The sequence below is a fragment of the Prionailurus bengalensis genome, chromosome X, assembly GCF_016509475.1.
Source record: "Prionailurus bengalensis isolate Pbe53 chromosome X, Fcat_Pben_1.1_paternal_pri, whole genome shotgun sequence".
Lineage (NCBI taxonomy): Eukaryota > Metazoa > Chordata > Mammalia > Carnivora > Felidae > Prionailurus > Prionailurus bengalensis.
In genome coordinates, this window is record NC_057361.1 from 113537587 (window position 1) to 113558730 (window position 21144).

Consider the following 21144-nt stretch of genomic DNA (forward strand, 5'->3'; position numbering starts at 1 on the left):
TGCACTCTAAGAAAGGATTCGGCCCAAACGGTTGGGCTAATAGTGGTGTGGGTGGTTCCCGGGGAATGGTGGGGGTGGAAGTCAGACTGCAGGGGGCTGAAGCTGAGAAAGCGGGAAGCAGGGAGCTCGGACAACTTTTTCTTAAAGGCAGTCACGTGAAATGAAGCCTGCCGTTGCCCCCAACCCTGGGGTCCCTTCGGCGTCCTGTCCCTGGGCGGTTGGCCGAGCTGATCTTGGCAGGGCCCTCGCCGTTCTGGCATTCTGTGATCTGGTAACCATACGAAACTGGCTTTGGAGAAGTCCCCGAGCCCCTGTCTTGGCGCCCGTGATCGTTTTCCTTCAGTGGAACGGAGGTTACTTGTCTAAGAACTGAAGCCTCTGACCTGACGGATGGAAGTTTATCATGTGCATCGAAGCCACCTACTTGGCAGATGCAGTGAGGAGCTGCACAGATCTGGGCCCGGGACAGGATGCTGACGCGTGGGAGGGGAAGAGAGCAGGTGCTAACTATACAGAGAGTGTGCCTGCCTGAGCACTTTGTTACATTTCCTATTTGTCTCTCAAAACAATTTTATAGGAATCACCAAAGTGATCTCATCATGGTTTCTTGACCAGGTTGGGATGTGGGGTAGGGATTTCCACAGCTGCTTTTATTTTGAAGGCAATCTGATAAGACGACGCAAAAACCATTGAGAAATGCATAATCCTACACCCCTCAATGATTCAATGTGTTGTCAAAACTTTGGGTGTTTTTGACGTTGTTGTTCTCTTGGTTTTTACTAGCGTGTAAGGAGGTAACAATTATGTCGAAAACTCACTCTCTTCTGCTAAACCAATTCCCCCAAATTCAGGGCGACTTGTTTGTCTATTGCTTAACACGTCTCAAAGATCTTTTGTGCACCTTTTTTGAAGTTTTTTTTTTTAACGTTTATTTATTTTTGAGACAGAGCGAGACAGAGCATGAACGGGGGAGGGGCAGAGAGAGAGGGAGACACAGAATCTGAAACAGGCTCCAGGCTCTGAGCCGTCAGCGCAGAGCCCGACGCGGGGCTCGAACCCACGAGCTGTGAGATCATGACCTGAGCCGAAGTCGGACGCTTCACCGACGGAGCCACCCGGGCGCCCCTGTGCACGTTTTTATTTGATCTTCATGGGGCGCCTGGGTGGCGCAGTCGGTTAAGCGTCCGACTTCAGCCAGGTCACGATCTCGCGGTCCGTGAGTTCGAGCCCCGCGTCGGGCTCTGGGCTGATGGCTCAGAGCCTGGAGCCTGGTTCCGATTCTGTGTCTCCCTCTCTCTCTCTGCCCCTCCCCCGTTCATGCTCTGTCTCTCTCTGTCTCAAAAATAAATAAACATTGATCTTCACAACAGCCTGTAGGCTAGGCAAGGCAGCTCTTTGGAGATGGGGAAACTGAGACCTGGAGAGGTCAAGTGATTTGTCTGAGGTCCATAGCGATTTGTTGGTGGAGCAAGGGCTAGAATTCAGGTCTCTTAACTGGAGCCTATTGTCTCTATTCCGAGCCATTATCTGACAGATTAGAACAGCGTAGACAAGCAATCCGGCTAAGTCAAGCCAAGATTCCCACTTTAACCTCGATCCCAGAGCTTGGGACTGATTTCTTTCAAGACCCTACTCCTCTTGGCCTTGGAGAATTTTATTTTTCTCGAATTACCTTTCCAGCTAAATTCTATTTAATAACTGTCAGCCCTCCTTTGTGCTTTATGCCATGCAGACCCGACTTGACAAGCTTCTGGGATTTCGTTGGGTTTTAAAGATGAAAGGAGTCTCGAGGAGCAATTCGCCAGTGGCCCAGCAGCCACAAAATCAATCCAAACTTTTGTTGACGTTTGTTTCTTTCCCCATACGCCAGGTTCCTGGGTGGTATTAGTAAGATTGAAATTGAAATAAGTCGGTTGCTGGTGGATGAATTTGTCACTTTCCTTGAAACTGGTGAACCCAGAACGTTAGCGATAGGAAAAACACTGCCATTGTCTGTTAAGAAGCCTATGACATTTCAAGGCAAGAATGAATGTATGGAAGAAGAAACTTGTTTCTTCTTTACTAACAAAAGGGAAAGCCTGGAAGGGAATGATATGGGTAGAATTAAAAAAAAAAAAAAAGAAAGAAAAGAAAAGAAAAACCTTTACGTAACTTTTTTTTTTTTTTTTTTTTGCTGGGAGAGAAGACTGCGAAACACAATTTCCAGGAAGTGTGGGCTGCAACGATTGTGCGCTCTTAACTAATCCTGAGTAAGGTGGCCACTTTGACAGTGTTCTCATGCTGCTGCTGCCACCTCCTCGGTCTGAAGATCTCGTTCCAACTCTAACACAGCATGATCGAAACATATAGCCAAACTGCTCCCCGCTCCGTGGCCCCTGGACCACCCGTCAGTATGAAAATTTTTATGTATTTACTTACTGTGTTTCTCATCACCCAGATGATTGGGTCAGCACTCTTTGCTGTGTATCTTCACAGAAGACTGGACAAGGTAAGACGAACCACAAGCCCTTATTAATTACGTGTGGGGGTCCTTACCGCCGGGCGGGTCGGTTGGGGTCCGTTCTGCCCTGATGGGCAATGGTAGGAACCCAACTAGAGACATGGTCTTGTGGCATCACGTTCGGCACCTCGTCCTGGAGGACAAGGTGTCCTCTTCTGGTCTCTGGGCGAGAGCCTGGGCTCTGGAGTCAGGCTGCTTGGGTTCAAACCGCGACTCGGCTCCCTGTTGGCCCCGTGATCCCGGGCAAGTCATTTTTTATTTCTAGGCCTCAGTTTCCACATTCGAGAAATGGGGACGAGAGTAGTGTCCACCCCGCAGATTAAGTGAATTTGGCCTTTGTAGCAAGCTTCGAACAGGCTTTGTCCTATGCGGACACCAGCTGTGGTTATTCGCTCAAGTTTTGCTTAAAAACTACACTTTTCTTCTGCTAGAGACAGCTTTTGTTTTTTAATTGCCGACTAGAGGAGAGCGTGAATTTGATCTGAAACGTCCTAGTGCTTCAGAGCAGCGCAGACACGGCTAAGTCCCAGAATTTGCACATTTACGGCAAACGTGGCGTTCTCTCTGTAATTCCTCAAACACTGATGGTAGCTGCAAGCCCCTCAGTCTCCCTCTGAGGGGTTTTACCTTCTTAAGCGGCTGGACTTCCAGGAACAGAACAGTGGAGCAACTTAGCAGGCGGTTTTGCATCCCGGAGGGAAAAATAACCGTTAGGATTTATCCTGTCTCCGTGCGTCTTTCCACTTCCCCCGCGGGGCATTGCCGGCCGGGCCAACAAAACATCGATCATATATGAAGAGGAGAAATTTGATCAATTATCTGGCTGGTCCGAAAAGTCCGGGTGTAGGAATGGTGGGCGTTCGGCCTCGGGAGGCTGCATGTTCCCAGGGATGTTTGAATGCCCTCTGTTGGGAGGCCAGCCTAGAACTAAGGCCGTGAAGGTTACCATCAGGATAAGGAGGGGCAGGGATGGTCGAGGCCATCCACTGGGTTAGTCAAGTTTTAGCTTTCACAGCCGCGAAAAGAGGGGGGGTTCTGGGTCTGTTTGTTTGTGTTTGGCCTGGTGGGCTCTTTCAGTCAAGCGCACAAACTAAAATGAAGTAGGCAAACGAGCTCAGCAGAAAACTGGGCTCACAGTGACCGATCATTACTGGACCAATGAGGGATAGATCATTCTAGAATATTGCTGCTTATCATACGTGGACAAAATGCACACTTCGTGATGGAAGTTTATTAGAATGGCTGTGATTTCTACCTGGACTTTCAGATAATATGGTGCTTTAATTGCTGCCTTTGGTGATTACACTGACAGACGTCATTAGCTGCATGTTCCAGAAATATGTTTCTCATGTCCCTGTCCCTTCACAGATAGAAGATGAAAGGAATCTTTATGAAGATTTTGTGTTCATGAAAACATTACAGAAATGCAACAAAGGAGAGGGGGCCTTATCCTTACTGAACTGTGAGGAAATTAAAAGCCGGTTTGAAGCCTTTCTCAAGGTAAGGAGCCCAGTTGTTCGTTAAAGTGTCATCGAAACGCGTTGCTGCTTTTGCTAGGTCGGGAGACGGAAACCTGGCAATGTAAAAGTGTAGACATTTGTTTCATATACCTACATACGTAGGTGCATACATACACGTGGGTAAAGGTATCTCCCTCTCCCCCCTCCCCCCCCCAAAAAAAGGAAAGGAAAAATGAAGCCGAGATCCCATGTGAAAAGGGAAAGGAGAATGGGAGGGGCGCGTGTTCATAGGAATGTTCCTGAACAAAAAGGCCTCTCCCGGGGACATTACACGCTCTCACGGCCGCATTCGCACACATCACGGGCTCACACATGCAGCCGCCTCTGTGAATGTGACGAAGGACACCGACTTTGTCCTCCGGTATTTTCTTGTCTGTCCATCCAAACCTCGATGCCTTCTCACTGGGGACCTGTGGCCACGTTACGGTCCTGCCTTCACCACGCTAGGTGGCTACGGTGGGTACCAGGGACTTCGCAAGGCTGATGCTCTCACACTGGAAGGAATGTTTCTCCGGTGACAGAATTTCAGGCGCCACCAAAGGGAGGCCTTTTCCTTTGCTCGTGGGGAGAGGTGTGGGGAAAGGGGGGCGGACTTTCTCGGTGCCGCTCACACCAGACCCTACGTAACACCACTTGCTGGTGAAGCCAGTCCACCCTAGGGCCGGGCAACACCTGAGACGGACAGAGGACCCAGCAGGAAATCACTGCAGTCCCTGGGGCCTCTAAAGGGTACCCCAAACAAGAAGTTTTAGAATGTCATTTACAACATGGACTCCATCATCACGGACAAGGAGTCTAGAAGCTCCTTTTCCTGAGGCAGAGCATCAAAAAGTCTTTCTGCCTGTTCTGCTCTCAGAGCACTAAGTACCCTTGGCCCTCAACTCGCTTTGGGGCCATGAATAGGAAGCCGCTCCCCATGTTGAAGGCAGTTTTGTGCCAATCGGGGGGGGGGGGGCGGTATCTAGATAAGCCAACAGGAGTTGGTTCTCACGTATAAATGATGTATAGTTTAGGGACTCCTGGGTGGCTCAGTGGGTGAAGCATCCGACTCTTGATTTCAGCTCAGGTCACCATCTCACAATTCCTGAGTTCGAGCCCCACATCGGGCTCTGTGCTGACAGTGTGGAGCCTGCTTGGGGTTCTCTCTCTCTCTCTCTCTCTCTCTCTCCCTCTCTCTCTCTGCTCCTCCCCTGCTCGCACTCACCCTCTGTGTCTCAAAATAAATAAACATGAATACATACATACGTACATATATACATGCTCTGCAATTCAACCCGGGAGTAAAGGGCTTACGATGCAACCTGAGCTTACGCCTGTCCTTCTGCACTGTCCCCGAGGTGGAATTTAATCCAGTAGCGAAGACTCCGAAGCCTATGAAGGTGTCACCTACAGGAATCAGAACGCAGCCCGAATCTGCTGCTGGCTTTTGCGTTCTTTACGCCAACCTAGGGTTTAGATGGAGACTCCTCTTCCTCTGCCAGGCTTGGAAATGACTTGAGTTTCTCATGACTTGAGTTTCTCTGGTTCTTCAAGGATTCTCGCCAGAACCACGGGGCATTGGGAGGTGTTGCAAAATTAAAGCCACTTTCAGAACAACAGTCAGTCATCCAACTGGCCTACTTAATGCGCTCGGCCTTGTGACCTTGGGCAAGTGACTTCACCTCCCTGGGCCTGTTTTCTCGTCTGTAAGTGAGAGGGCTGAGATTATCTGCTCTGCCGTGCTGTAATTATACGATCAGCCTTGCGTTCCCTCCAAGGCAGTGCGAGTGGCTGTTGGGTTTTCTCCTCCCTCTTTCTTACTGAGAGGTCAGATGTGTAAAACTTCCCAAGCCAGCCTCCCAGGATAAGAGCGAGGAGGACAGCCGGCTTGGCCCCTCCAGCTGCTTGCCTAAAAATAGTGACAGCTCCAGAGTCTCACATGCAGAAAGGAAGACCTTCTCAACATGCCACCCAGGGCTCCTTGCGTGTAACAGAGGAAGCCCCTTGCCTCTCCTGCCACAGGGGCGGGATCCAAGGCAGCGCCCTGTGTACCTATGATACGCGCAGTGGTTAGACAACGAGTCCTTTTCCAAGACCGACCCCCTTTCCAATATCTGTTCTCCCAAATTTCTCATTCTAAACAATATTTTGGAATCTTAAAAAAAATCCAACAGGCCAACCGCATAGTAACCCCAAACTGGATTTTAATATTCTTAGTGAGCGTTAACAGGCTTTCTTTCTGGGGTTCACGGTCTGACTGGTCCAGGGCAACCTAAGGTTTGATTCGGGGGGCTCCAAATCATAGGACTTGAAGGGGTCCTAGAAATCACCGGATCTAAGGGTGCCTGGGTGGCTCAGTCGGTGTCTGTCTCTTGACTTCAGCTCAGGTCTTGATCTCAGGGTCCTGAGTTCAAGCCTTGCACTGGGCTCCACGCTGAGCATAAAACCTACTAAAAAAAAGAAGGAAAGAAAGAAAGAAAGAAAGAAAGAAAGAAAGAAAGAAAGAAATCACCAGATGCAATTATCAACCCAGGACTTCAGTTTTCTCCCCAGTAGTCCCTACCCAGAGGTCACCAAACTCTGGACACCTCTAGTAACAGGCAACTCATTATCTCCTGAGGCAGGGAACACCTACCTGTTCACTTGGACAGGATGGGATTCAGGGTTTATGCTAGGGTAAGTGGAGGCGGCATGTTGAATAGTGTAATTTCACACTAAAACATACTACCCACCCCACCCCACCCCGCTAGACTGGTCAGTTCCAGGGTCGTCTGCCCACTGAGGCCTGAGACGTCTTTGAGGTGTCAAAGCATTTCCTCTTCAAGGTAAAGGTCCACCTGTCCATCCCTGCCACATAGACCTCCCACTAAGAGAGAAATAACCAGTCCCAGATTTTCTGAAAGTCAACTTTAAGAAGTCTTTCAGTCGAGGTGGGGAGTGAAGCAAGGGGGAAAAAGGCTCTGGGGAGCGCGGCTGAGGGAAAGTTCACAGAAAGGCAAGGCTGGGCACATAAAAGACAAACTTTGCTGACTTCACCTTTTCACGTAGCCTAAAAGTATCTCACCCTCGATCATCACACTCCATTTTTGAAAAGACGCTAAATACTCATTTGTTTACTTGCTGTCTCACAAACATTTTCCTGTCACCGCACTTTCTTCAGCGCCACAATCTAGCTCAAGTGGAAAGTTAAAGCCCTGCGGGCCCCTGTGAGCATTTCGAGGCTCAGATTCCCCGCTAGGGCTCTGTGGCTTACACCCTCACATCTGGCAACCGAGCCGAGCCTCCAACGAGACCCTCAACAGTACCGCCACGGATTCCTTCTGGGGAAGAACGGAAAAGGAAGGGCCCTATAGAAAATGGAGTCCGGTAATGGGACTTTGATGATCAGATGTGAAAATACTACCTTGTTCCTCCCTTGTGTTTAGAGTCCAGAGTGATGGTGTGAGCTCAGTCGGCCTCTGAATGTGATCTCATGGTTTCTGCTCTTGGCTTCCACCCCAGACCCCTTGGGTGACCTCATGCCAGCCAGTTAAGCCCTCTAGGCCTTGTATTCAGGATCTTTAAAATGGCAGCCGTAGCCATTAGTACCTGCCTGCTTGCGTTGAGGGCTGTCCCCGTTAACTTCTTTGAGTATTTCCAGCTTTCCCCAGTTGCTAAGTGAAAAGAAACCCCTTAAGAAGTGTTGCATTTGCCTTTGAACGCTGGCCTCACTGGGAGATTATCTGTGTCTCCCATCTGCTGATTACTCTGAATAAATACAGGCCACGCAAGGCGACCAGCAACCAGAGAATTTCCTCATCCCCTTGACAGGGATAAAAAAAAAAAAATGTCTGAGGGTCTTTTCACAGTCTGGAATTTCTTCCCAAGGTCGAACTTACTCTTACCATTTCCTAAGAGATTTCAGACCAATTTTATTCCAATGGACACACACCATGCTTCGCGTTTAATATTATTCTGTATACTAGTTCCCAGGGTAGAAACGTCTCCCCATTCAGCATTATTTGTCAATACCTGTCAGAGGCAGGGAGGCTGGGGTCATAGGAAGGGTCAGCACCACAGCCTCTGGTCTGGAGAGAGCACCACAGTGGAGATTAATAAGGCCCGGATTCCGCTTCCAGGTTCGCCCCTGGGCTTTCTGGGCTGTCAGCTCATCTGTCAGAGCCATGGGCTCCCAATCAGGATGATGGGATTAATGACAGGATCTAAGTCCGTGTGATAATCCTCATCAGGAACAGGCGATAAAGCAATGACAGACGCCCAATGAATGATACCTCTAAACCCCCCACGCCCGATTTCCTGTCAAAATGACCTTTTGCAATGATTCTTATTTTAGGAGATAATGCTAAACAAAGAAACGAAGAAAGAAAAAAATGTTGCAATGCAAAAAGGTAGGTTGCTCTCTACTCATTTTTGTGAATACTTAAAAACTAAAAGGAAGCTTTGGGCTGATGACACTGAACAGCCCGGTTGGTGAATGAGGGAACTTTTGGCCCTAGAAATAAAACAGGAATACGATGGCCAAATCGACACCTTCTCTAATGCCTGCGATTTGGGAAGGCTTTGTTTATACGTGTCTATGGGGAAGTCATCATCTGGGAGCAGGGGCGTTCACCGCTCAGCGATAACAGGTTTTCATGGGGGACCGTGGCCAGTGGAGCATCTGGGATCGAGGAACGATACCGTGTGACAACGTTCTACTCTTCTGAGATGTCAGGACATCTCAAACATCTCAGGGGCGGAAAGGGTCTCGACTGGAAGGGTTCTCAAATGTAGCACCACCCACACGATACGCATCTCCTTCACCACGGCACTGACCTTCTGTCCTCTGATCCAACATGCCTAGGCACCCTCTGTCTCATTAATCATCTGGGTCCATTTTTAAGTGGCTCTAAGAATGATAATAAGATTGCTCTACCACTCGAGAGAAATCTTTTCTCCTCTGGAGTTGAAAGTCGTTCCTGTGATCTCCCACCCACTGGACCCAGTTCTGCTCTTGGGGGCCGTACTGAGCAAAGCAGAATTCTTCTTCTTATGCAGCAGCTGTCCAGATGTTGAAAACGGCAGTCGTGGCCCTTGAGCCTTGTCTTGTCCAGGCTGAACACCCCCAGTGTCTTCCACTGTTCCTCCTATGACGCTTTCTAGGGCCTTTCCTCTCCCGCCCACCTCCTTTTCTGGACACTCGCAACGGGTCATCTGATTTCCACGAAAGTTTTGGTCCTCAGAATGAAATTTGAGGAACCAGTTCACATGGATGCTGTCTAGCGGTCTGCAGGGAAAGGATCAACTTGACGAAACTGCTTATCTAGGTCATGCAATTTGATTCAATATTTATAGGGCACCTCCAAGGTGTCTGACATCAGGCCCATTACCGGGGGGGGGGGGGGGCGGGGAAGAAACTTCCCCATAGTCTCTGCACTCAGGAGATCAACACATCTGATTAAAAAGCAAGCTTTCTACACGAGAAACAACTCGAGATAGGCACAACAGTTTGGCCTGTTGCCTGACCACGTCAGACACGGCCTGGGCGCCCAGTGAGATCCCCAGCGGATGGGAGCTGTTTCCAAAAGCAAAGCTTCCAAATATGTTTCATGGAGACCAGGAGTTTAGCCGGAGTCCACGTAGGTAAAGAGGAGTCGGGTATCGAAGAGCCATGAGGGGAACAGCCTCGGTGCCAAGAGCCGGTTCAGGCGTTCAGATTCTTGAAACCAACCTGTCCCTGTGGCAGGGACTTCAGACTTTTGCGTCACCGGTTTAAGCCCGGCCTCTCTCACGTGGCTGAGAACTAGATCCAATGGCTCTGCGGGCAGTTTCGCATTGCTCTTGGCCTGACAGTTGGCTCTTGGTTTCAATTTCAGGCGACCAGGATCCTCGAGTTGCAGCACATGTCATAAGTGAGGCCAGCAGTAGCACAGCGTCTGGTAAGTCCAAAGCATCTGAGTCGGGCACCCGGGCGGGAGGGCGGGGATGCTGAAGCGACACGGCCTACTGGGCGGGTTCCTCTCTTCCTCTGGGGCCCAGTCTACCAACCCACCCATACACCTGTCGTCCGCCCTCCTTTGTCTTCAAAGTGAGCTCCGACGGACAGATGGGCCTTGAAGGGACAAAAGGAGGTGGGAAGCAGTCCCGGTGTCCTCATTATGTTCTTGTTCAATGGCCGATTCCAAATGATGAATTGCTGGGTGGAGGGACCATTATTCTGACAACGCAGAAGACATGGCAGGGAGTGAGTGACCTCCCGACTGGGAGCATCCCTCATGCTAACCCCTCTTCACTGTGCGTAAATGGGCCTCCGGAGGTATTTCCCGCCATCTGTCAATCCCTGTATGATTAACCCCAGGCTCGCTGGGGCCAACCCCGGGGAAATTAAAGGTAAAATCATTCTGCAAAGATCGATCGCTGCCAGGACGTTAGCTTTTCCGATGAAGTAACGACAGACGACACGCCGTAATCTCCGCAACTCCGAATGATTTTATTTCCGTATGTGTTCTGCCATCATCCTGGCTCTGGGATCTTTTTCAACCAAACGCGTGCCTTGGGATAGCCAGTGCCAGAGAGTGCGTTGCATCTGACAAATGGGTGGAAATGTGCACACGGGCGTGAAACCGCCTCGGGAAAACATGCGGCACAGTGCTCCAGAACGGAGTTCGACACAGCATGTGTATGTGTGTGTGTGTGTGTGTGTGTGTGTGAGAGAGAGAGAGAGAGAGACACACACACACACACACACACACACACAATGAGAAAGAGACAGAGATAGAAATAGGAGACAGAGAGAGAGGAGAGGAGACACCACCTCGTATCTGAGGCAGCTTGGGCGTCTCAGTGGGTGTAACCCATAAATGATTGTCGGAGATCATGATATGGAAGGAAGAGCACGGGATAGGAAGTTTTTGAACCCTGAGATTCCAGGACCGTGACTACCACTTGCTAGATGAGCTCGGGCCAGTGCCTTCACCGCTGTTTCCTGCCTCGTTGACTCACGGGGTGGCTCTCAGCGTCACATCAGCCAATGTGGAAGAAGGCTACACTGTCATGTGCTCTCCAAATGTAAGGTGTCGTTCCTGAGCTTACCTTACTGTACTTTAGATGGCGGAAGAGCCGCGTAAAGCCCTTCGTTCCCACCCCTTGTTCCTACAACATTTAATAATTCTGCCAAGTAGCCATTCTCAGAAAATACACTTATGGGAAAACATCACAAGTCGATGGGCATGTCCGGGGTGGCTGTTCGCATGACACTGGCACATCCAGATCGCACGACAGCAACAGAGCCACCACCTAGAAGAGTAGCTTCCCACTGGTCTTTGTCCACCTGTACCTAGACCCTGGCCCTTGGCTATATTCCACGGCGCTCAGATTCTGCCCAAAGCCCCATGATCGATATTGGTCCTAGCGTATTTCCCCATCTGCATCCCAGGAGGCCCACAGGCGATCAGATGCCAAGACAGTAACATCCCTCACCCCACCCCAGTCCCAACGCCCTCACTCCTGCCCGCTCATGCTGCCACAGACTTGACCTGGATCCCACAGCAAGGACAAAGATTAGGTAAAAGGGCTTAGGAAAATAATGTTGGTGGACTAAAAGATAGAGAACCCGCGCCCTTGTTTTGTCAAACGGTCCCAAAGGGAAAACCCCGTAATGAAGCGTCCTTTCTGGAGTGGTCTGGAGGGCCAAGAAATGTCAGACATTTCAGGATGCCTTTCCTGTTACCGAAGGATGAGTCTTGATGGGTTGAATCTGACACCCCGATAGACCACCAAGTAGGGAATTTAAGAAAAACAAAAAAAAGAGCTCAAGGAAGCAAATGATCGATACTTTCACTTCTCCCCAACCCCCACAGCCGGCAGTCTGGCTCTCTGTGGGAGCTGAGATTTGAAATCGGGCGCACACACTACTTTGAACCCACTCAACATCTCAGCCGAGAAATGGCACACTGTTGGTGGGTACTCAGGTTTCGCCACAAGAACACAGGTACTTTCAAGTTGGTGACGCCCCACTACAATGGAAGATCAAAACACACAGTGAAATGACAGCTTTATTTTCATACTCCCTTGCCTAATTTTAGTCCTTGCTGTGGGAGGCAGGTCGGGCTTGCGACAGCACGATCAGGGAGGAAGAAATGGGGTCTCTCCCCTTGTGGGCTAAGGCTGAGCTACGTGGAACGGGCAGCTCTCGGACTTTGTGAAATCCCAGGAGAGCAAGATGCCAGTGTTCCTGTTAGCAAGGGCTTTGTCTGACCGGGTTAGCGTGCGTGACTTATGACGTGGAATTTTGAAATCACTCGCACCTTAAAGTTCACGGGCAAATCGGCTTCCAAAGCTCTAAAGGAGGAAGGAAACTCACGGCGTTCAGTGGCCGTACTTAATCCTCAGAACAAGTTTCCGAAAGACGCTGTGCTACCAGCCCCGTGTTTCAGAGGAGGAACTACAAAGCTCAGAGAGGTTAAGTGACCTGTGCTGGCTTGCACCACGCCCGGATTGGAACCCAGCTCCGTCCGAAGCCGCTGCCGAGTGGTCAGCAGCTGCTCCGTGGACGGAGGTCCGGAAGGGTCCTCAGGAGCCCCTCTCCCCCCAAACTCTCATTCGTAGAGGAAGCCAGGGTCCCACATTAGACTCTGTGTTGTGTTAGAATGCGAACCACGTCCGCGTCATCTCACCGTGAATCTCCCCTCTCCATTGCAGTTCTCCAGTGGGCCCCCAAAGGCTACTACACCATAAGCAGCAACTTGGTAACCCTCGAGAATGGGAAGCAGCTGGCCGTTAAAAGACAAGGACTCTATTATATCTACGCCCAGGTCACCTTCTGTTCCAATCGGGAAGCTTCGAGTCAAGCTCCGTTTGTAGCCAGCCTCTGCCTGCATTCCCCGAGTGGATCCGAGAGAGTCTTACTCAGAGCTGCAAATGCCCGCAGTCCCTCCAAACCCTGTGGGCAGCAATCCATTCACTTGGGAGGAGTCTTCGAACTGCATCCGGGTGCCTCGGTGTTCGTGAACGTGACTGATCCGAGCCAAGTGAGCCACGGGACGGGCTTCACGTCTTTTGGCTTGCTCAAACTCTGAACACTGGCACCTCGCAGGCCGCGGCTGAGCTCACGCTGGTGGTCTTCTAGTACAGCAAAGCAGTTAAGCCCACCCCCTGTTGAACTGCCTATTTATAACCCTAGGATCCTCCTCGCGGAGAACTATTTATTATACACCCCCAGGCCTGTAGGGCTGCGACTCGCGAACCGCGGGGCCGAGCAGCCCAAGCAGGCCCCGGTCCGTCAGAGTCTATAGCCTGAAGCGACAAGCCCCCCCCCACCCCCCACCCGAGGCAGACGTCCGGAGAGTCCCATGAAAAGACGAGACCATTATGCACAGATTGAGTTCAGAGTAAACGGCAGAAAATTCGTCAAGTTTAGTTTTGTGTCTTTGCGTGCAGTGTCTTTCCGTGGGTGATGTCTTTGATTACTGAAGACGTTGGTTCCGGGTTCCTGCGGCCCCTACGATGGAGGGGGCAGGCTCTAGAAAGTCTGCTGCAGAGGAGAACTGAAAAACCCTGCCCCCCCCCCGCCTCCCCCCCGCCCCACACTCATTCTCTCCCTCCTCCGCCCCCCTCATCCGCACACAGTCAGGCTGTTACTACTCGTTTCTCTTATTTCAACCCTGTCCCGTCTCCACCACTGTAGGTGGGAGGAAGAGAGCAGAGGCAGCCGCTCTCAGCCTGCCCACTCCTCCTCCCGAAATGACTGTATTTAAAGGAAATCTCTCGTATCTACCTGCAGTCTCCATTGTTTCCAGAGTGAACTTGTGATTATCTTGTTATTTATTTTTTGAATAATAAAGAGCCCTTAACATGACTGCTGTGATCCAGCCCCTCGAGCCCGCCGCCGCCGGGGTTGGGGGCGGGGGTGGGGGGTGGGGGGTGGGGGGATCTTTCCGAGGGGGTCTCTTTCCGACCTTGGTGATGTTTTCGCAAACTCGGTTCTCAAGCTCGGTTGCACCACAAAGTATCTTGGTGACAGCACAGTCCCCGGAGGTCTGCGATAGCCTTTGATGAATGATGTGAAGCCCGTTCAGGGAAAAGCGATCGGGGTCTTTATCTCCAGCCTGCTCTGGAAAGGCTGCAGGAGATTAAAAAGAGACTTTGTTTTTCCCTTGATTAATCACAATTTAGTGAGGCTGGAGGTGAGGGGGGGGTGCTTAGATGAGAAGCAGTTGCCTTACCTTTTTATTTTTAAATTTTTTTCCTAATGTTTATTTATTCTTGAGAGAGAGAGAGAGAGAGCATGAGCAGGGGAGGGGCAGAGCGAGAGAGGGACGCAGAATCCGAAGCAGGCTCTGGGCTCTGAGCTGTCGGGACAGAGCCTGATGCGGGGCTCGAACTCACAAGCCGTGAGATCATGACCTGGGCTAAGGTCAGACGTTTAACCGACTGAGCCACCCAGGCGCCCCTGCTTTACCTTTTTAATAGCTGCCTAGGTGGTTCTACCTTAGGCGAGAGGGCCTGGAGCTGGGAAACTGGCCCTCCATCCTTCCACCGAGGCCGACAGGGCCATTCTTTGTCCCTTTGTCTTTTTCACATAAGAGACCCAGAGTGGCTGTACTTGCTCGGCTGCACACTTTCTTCAACAAGAGAACTTTGGTGTGAGCAGAGGTGACATGTGTTGACTCGGGGACCCACGTCCCGATACGTCCACAGTGCCGTCTTGTCCTCCGGAGCGGAAGATCCTGCTTCCGCATTGTCCTCCGCATGGGACGCTTGAAGGAGGTGGGGCAGCGGCCATGACAGCAAGCAGACGTTGCTCGTGAGGTTCTTACAGATGTCAGGCTCCCGTAGGAAGGCCAGGACCCCAGGTCCAGCTGAGAAGAGGGCTTGGCCCGGTCCAGAGAAAAGAGACCATACACCGGGCCATGACTCTCCCTGCCTCGCGGTAGCTCAGTGCCACTTTGTGCACAGCCACACTTGCCTGGCGGGGTCATGGGGGCGGGGGAGGGCGAGAGGCATCACCCCTTTGGTAGGCTTCCTCCAAAGGGAACCTACGTCCAGCCTGGACGAAACTTTTAGTCTTCGTATCCTCACCTCCCCGGGTTTAAACATCGCCCCTGCACGTCACCCCGCCTTCTTCTTCTTTGGGAACGGTATCTCCCCGTTATCTTGGCCTCTGGCGACCAAGTTGCTGACCACATCTGTTATCAGAAGGAACGCTCTAGATACAAAGACTACATTTTCTAGTCTATTTCTCCTGCTCTCATACCTCCTACTGCTCGCTAAAGGACACCTCCCGTAGCTCCGGCCCAGAACCTTCTTTCCCCTGAGCGTCAGCCTCACCAAGCCAACTGCCTTCACCCCCTCAGAGTACTTCCTCATGAGGTCACCCTGTCCTTTCCAAGAACTCCAGGTCCCACCCGTTACCCTCTTCTCTTCCTGTCCCACATGCTCGCAGCAGGCCATCTCCCCCGGCATGAACACAACCAGCTCTCTTTCTGAAACAGCTCCTACGTTAATCTACTTCTTTCTATCTCGGCTGCCACTATCCTAAGTCCGCGTCACTGTCACCTCGCTTCCGGAATGCTACACCAGGCTCCCAGCCTCCCCGCCTCCACTCTTGCTCCCTGTCATTTGACCTCCACACACAGCCAAGGTGACTTCTTGTGTGGTTTTTTTGGTTTTTAACGTTTATTTGCTTTTGAGACAGACCGAGACAGAAGGCGCGTGGGTTAGGGGCAGAGAGAGCGGGAGACACGGAATCCGAAGCGGGCTCCGGGCTCTGAGCCGTCAGCACGGAGCCCGACGCGGGGCTCGAACTCAGGAGCCGTGACATCGTGACCTGAGCCGAAGTCGGCCGCTCAGCCGACTGAGCCACCCAGGCGCCCCCAAGGTGAATTCTTAAACACAAGTCTGATTTCTCCACTCCCCTGCTTCAGCGTCTCCTGCCTATACGCCTCTCGGCGTCTTAAGTTCCAACCCTCGGTACCGCATGTGGTTTACTCTGCTTGGAACACCCCTCCCCCTCCCCCTCCCCCACCGCGCCCACAGCTCTTAGCCAAGTGGAAGACGTTCCTACTCTTCTGTGAGCTTTTTGAGGACCAAGACTGTGTCCTATTCACCTGTTCATGGTGACTTCAGTGTCTACCACAGGGCCTGACATAGAATTGGCTCTTTATTTATCGCATGAAGGAAAAATGAATAAATGCAGCTGCTTATCACTCGGTGAAGTAGCTCATGAAATAATTCTGGGGGTTGGGTAAAGCAAAAAAAAAAAAATTGCAATACTGTAAAAATAGTTTATGTCGACAACATTTCTATGATAAAAACGTACTCGGGGAGTAGAGAACGAGAATTATAGTGTAGATAAAAATAAATAATCTATTTCTATGGGGCGCCTGGGGGGCTCGGTCGGTTAAGCGTCCGACTTCGGCTCAGATCGTAAGTCTCACGGTCCGTGAGATCGAGCCCCGCGTCGGGCTCCGTGCTCACCGCTCAGAGCCTGGAGCCTGTTTCCGATTCTGGGTCTCCCTCTCTCTCTGCCCCTCCCCTGTTCATGCTCTGTCTCTCTCTGCCCCGAAAACAAATAAATGTTAAAAAAAAAATTAAAAATAAATAAAAATAAAAAAAATAAAGAATCCGTTTTTATTATATAGTTCATGGTAGGTCGCATTTCTGGTCTACCTATAACGTTCTGATTATAAATTATCTAACTTCATTCCATTTTTTTTTTTAAACAAACATGTTACTTTTACATTCCCTCTAAGGGTTGGGGGAGGGAAGGCTTGAAAATGAGCCTAGTATGAAATATTCACGATCTCTGTTACCTGGTAGGAAGCAAATGTGTACAAAATGCAGTGTGCGCCTCGTAGGGGGAAATCGCAGTTAAACGAAGGCAACAGAAACGCGGAACCTGAAACTAAGTACAATTTTTTTCTCTGTGAAACCTCCAGTTAAAAAAGAAAAAATAGGAGGGGAGCCTGAGTAGCACAGACTCTTGATTTTTGGCTCGGGTCATGACCCCAGGGTTGTGGGATCGAGCCCCACATCGGGCTCCATGCGGAGCGTAGCACCTGCTTGGGATTCTCTCTCTCCCTCTTCCCCTCTCCCCGACTCTCTCTCTCACACACACACTCTCTCTGTCTCTCAAATTAAAAAAAAAATGTTTTAAAGCAGAAATACTCACTGCCGTGTAATGATTGTGTCTGGAGTCAGACAGATACAGTCTTAATCTAGGCTCTTCTATTTTACTAACTTTATAACCAGGGCAAATCACTTCTCCTCCTGCGGGCCTCAGTGTCCACGTCTGGAAAGTGGGGATGATAATACCTGCTTGACAGGGTTGGTGAGGATTTAATGAGGTCGTTCCCCGAGAGCGCCCAGCAGAACCTGGAGTCCGGAACGGACCGTCACAGACAGCAGCGCTCGGGTGGGTTTCCACGCGGCCCCCAGAACACCTGCCTGCACCCAGAGGTGCAAGTGCACAGGAAGGCATCTTAAAATGGTTGAGATGTAGGAGACCAAGGAAAATAGGCCTTGCCAGGCAGCAGACCAAAGACCACACCCACATTGAGGGTATTTAGGAAGGTTTCTTTTTTTTAAAAAAATTTTTTGTTAATGTTTTTATTTATTTTTGAGACAGAGAAAGACAGAGCATGAGCAGGGGAGGGGCAGAGAGAGAGGGAGACCCAGAATCCGAAGCAGGCTCCAGGCTCCTAGCGGTCAGCACAGAGCCCGACGCGGGGCTCGAACTCACGGACCACAAGATCACGACCTGAGCCGAAGTCGGACACTCTCAACCGACGGAGCCACCCGGGCACCCCTAGGAAGGTTTCTTTTTAAAAAGACTGTAATCTGGGGCGCCCGGGTGGCTCTGTCGGCTGAGCACCTGACTTCGGCTCAGGTCACGATCTCCTTGTGAGTTCGAGTCCCTCCTCGGGCTCGCTGCTGTCACCGCGATCCTCTGCCTCCCTGTCTCTCTCCCCTTGCCCCGCTCACACACACTCTCTCTCAAAAAATGAATAAAAAAGTCTGCGACCCTTGATTTCCAATCCAGAGGACATCAGCACGCAAATGTACCCCCTCCAGACCACACTCCTCTGAGTAACCCCAGCAGGCAATTCGGCAACTCTCAAGAACGCCAGTGAAATAGACAGGGAACTTCCCACGGCCCGCTCCTGGAGCTCCTCTGAATTCTCCTGCACGCTTTCCTGTGGACTTGAGCCCCACTTGAGTCCAATAATCCATCACAAACCTTACTCCTCTCTCCCGCACCTCTCTGCTGTGAATGTCTCGAACGCACAGCCTTTAACTCAGATTTGATGCCCATTTCTGGTTACTGCTTCTTTTTGTTGTTGTTACCCATCCAGCCACCCATCCAACACTGATCGACGGTACGTGCAGTCTTCTGCACGACACGTGTGCAAGCTCCGGGAGCGGTGGCACAGACTGGGTCCTAAAGGATGTTGGGGTGGAGGAAAGGAGCCCCCGGGGGAGAGCACGGAGCACACAAGACCGCAGAGGTGTGCGCGTGGATAAAGGGTCCGGGGGCGCGGGCAGGAGTCAGCTCATCGCGGGCGTCGTGTGGAGGGCAGTCTTGGTGTCTGGGCTGACTTCCCACGGCATGCTGCGCGACAGCGTGGCTCAGGTGGCCGGCGGGGCAAGTTGTGAGGAAGCGGCCAGGAGGCTGGGTCACTGGGCAGACCCTGCAGGCTTGGAGGACGCAGACAGCTTAGACCCCCGGTTGGCTTCCACTATAGACACTGAGGCAAGCTTTCAGTTTTCCCACCCCAATTATTGGAACATTTACTCGCTCAACACATACGGCGTAGGTACTACGGACTTGACCCTGTATCGGGCTCTGAATATACGAACAGGAAAGGAGAGAAGCCCTCCTCTTAAGGTACGTCACGTTTGGTGTGGAAAAAGACACAAGCAAATGAAGTGCAAGGCGGGGCCACGGAAAAGGGGTGTTGGAATCTGGATTCCCTGAGGACGCAATCAATACTTGAGCTTTTTTTTTTTTTTTAGAAATTATTTCAAAGTTACGGAAAAGTTGCAAAAATACTGATATAAATACCAAGTGTATCTTTTTTCTGAACCATCTGAGGTTTTGTACATCATGGCCTCGCCCCTGAATATTTCGGCGTGTATTTTCTAAGAAGAAAGATATTCTTGTTTATAACCACAGCCCAGGTGAGCCTCAGATAACACAGGTTTTAAGTATGTGGGCACACTTACATGCAGGAGATAGGGTACAGCACTACAAACGTATTTTCTTTTCCTTAAGATTTTCTTAATAAATTTCCTTTTCTCTAGCTTACTTGGTTGTAAGAATATGGTGTATGATACATACGACATACAAAATATGTGTTGACTGTATGTTATCAATAAGGCTTCTAGTCAAGAGTAGGCTGTTGGTGTCGTTTGGGGAGAGTCGAAATTATACGTGGATTTTTGTGCGGGGCAGTTGGCGACCTCGCCCCCCATGCCCTTCAAGAGTCAACTCTACACTTAATCAACTTCCGTAAATTTAACGCTGATACTGATCTGCCATTTGTATTCCTGAAAATTCTGTTAAGTGACACAATAATGTCCTTTAATATCATTTTCCCCTTCCAGTAGGATCCAGTCTGGGGTCAGGTATTGAATCTAGTTGTTATGTCTCTTTAGTCACCTTTAATCTGGAACATTTCCACAGCCTTTCTTTGTATTTAATGACGTTGACATTTCTAAATAACAGTCTCTCCCCTTTAAAACGAAAAAAGAATGTTCCGGGGGCGCCCGGGTGGCTCAGTCAGTTAAGCGACCGACTTAGGCTCAGGTCACCATCTCGCGGTCCGTGAGTTCGAGCCCCGCGTCGGGCTCTGGGCTGATGGCTCAGAGCCTGGAGCCTGATTCTGTGTCTCCCTCTCTCTCTGCCCCTCCCCTGCTCTCTCTCTCTCTCTCTCTCTCTCTCTCTTTCTCTCTCAAAAAAATAAACATTTAAAAAAAAATGTTCCTTATTTTGTCTGATGTTTCCTCATGCTTAAATTCCAGTTACGCCTTCCTGGATGGAAAACTACATGCACGATGTTGTGTTCTTCTCAGGGTTCCTACCACATCTGGACGCACACAATGGCCATCAGTCTCTCATCGCTGATGTGAATTTTGATCACTCGGTGAAGGTGTTGTCCAAGGTCTCCATTCTATAGTTACCATTTTCCCCTTTGTAACTAGGAAGCAGTCCCAGGGGGAGACGCTCTGAGACTACGCAAGTATCTCTCGCATCATCATCTCCCCCTTGATTTAGCATCTGACAGTCATTTTTGCCTGGATCAGTCTTTGGTACGCTGGTGGCGACGTGATGGCTTTCCCGCTCCCGCGTCCCTTGCGCGTCTACGAGTCAACACTAACCAGGGTCTGTACACAAGAGCTTGCTGTTTCTCCCCACTTATTGATTAGTATGGACTCACAGACTTCTCCTGTTTTCAACGCTAATTCATTACTGTTCTTATTTTGGTGCCCATCGGGTTCTTTTTTTTAGCATTCTGTTACTTTCTGGCACAACAAGATGTTCCAGGCTCATCTAGTACCTTCCCTGCTTTAGCCGTAGACTCAGCCATTTCTCCAAGGAGCTCTGCCGCCTTTCAGCACGGAGTAGAAGTGCTTACTGCTCCCAGGAAACGTATATATACACTAATTATATGGTGAGAGACTAAATACATATAAGAATAAACTAAGAAATATAAATATATATTTTATATACACGCACACATACAAAAGCTGTCAGAGTGAGCAAATAAAAATTCAGGAGACCCACTTATGTTTGAATTTCAGGTAAACACTGAAAACCTTAGTATACATACATCCCATGCGGTATTTGGGACATGATCTCTACCAACATTATTTGTTGTACAGCTGAAACTCAAATTTTTAAAAAGTGAGTGAGCTCTACGCCCTTCGTGGGGCTTGAACTCGAGGCCGCAAGATCAAGAGTCACATGCTTTACGGACTGGGCCAGCCGGGTGCCCCATCTGAAATTCAAATTTAACTGAGCACCTTGTATTTTGTCTGGCAATCGTGATACATACAGACACACATTCACATGCAGAGACACGCCTATATGCACGCGTTTTAGAAATTGTGAGTTCACATAGATACTTGAGCTGCCCCCTAATGGAAAGGGAAGAATTTGCTCAA

At 50.2% G+C, this 21144-nt stretch overlaps 1 protein-coding gene across 1 annotated transcript; it reads left to right on the forward strand.

Moving 5' to 3' along the window:
* The first annotated feature begins 2218 nt into the window (after positions 1–2218).
* On the forward strand, positions 2219–13832 carry CD40LG (CD40 ligand). The gene is made up of 5 exons (XM_043570284.1): positions 2219–2488; positions 3869–4000; positions 8333–8387; positions 9855–9917; positions 12679–13832. The coding sequence occupies exons 1-5, from the start codon at positions 2333–2335 to the stop codon at positions 13053–13055; spliced, it is 783 nt and encodes a 260-aa protein (XP_043426219.1). The 5' UTR covers positions 2219–2332; the 3' UTR covers positions 13056–13832.
* Positions 13833–21144: the final 7312 nt, after the last annotated feature.

Bases quoted from the DNA above. Each gene is read 5' to 3' on its own strand.
- CD40LG (XM_043570284.1), top strand. From the start codon at position 2,333: ATGATCGAAACATATAGCCAAACTGCTCCCCGCTCCGTGGCCCCTGGA. The intron at 4,001-8,332 runs GTAAGGAGCCCA...TTCTTATTTTAG, and splicing joins GGTTTGAAGCCTTTCTCAAG to GAGATAATGCTAAACAAAGA. The intron at 9,918-12,678 runs GTAAGTCCAAAG...TCTCCATTGCAG, and splicing joins CAGCAGTAGCACAGCGTCTG to TTCTCCAGTGGGCCCCCAAA.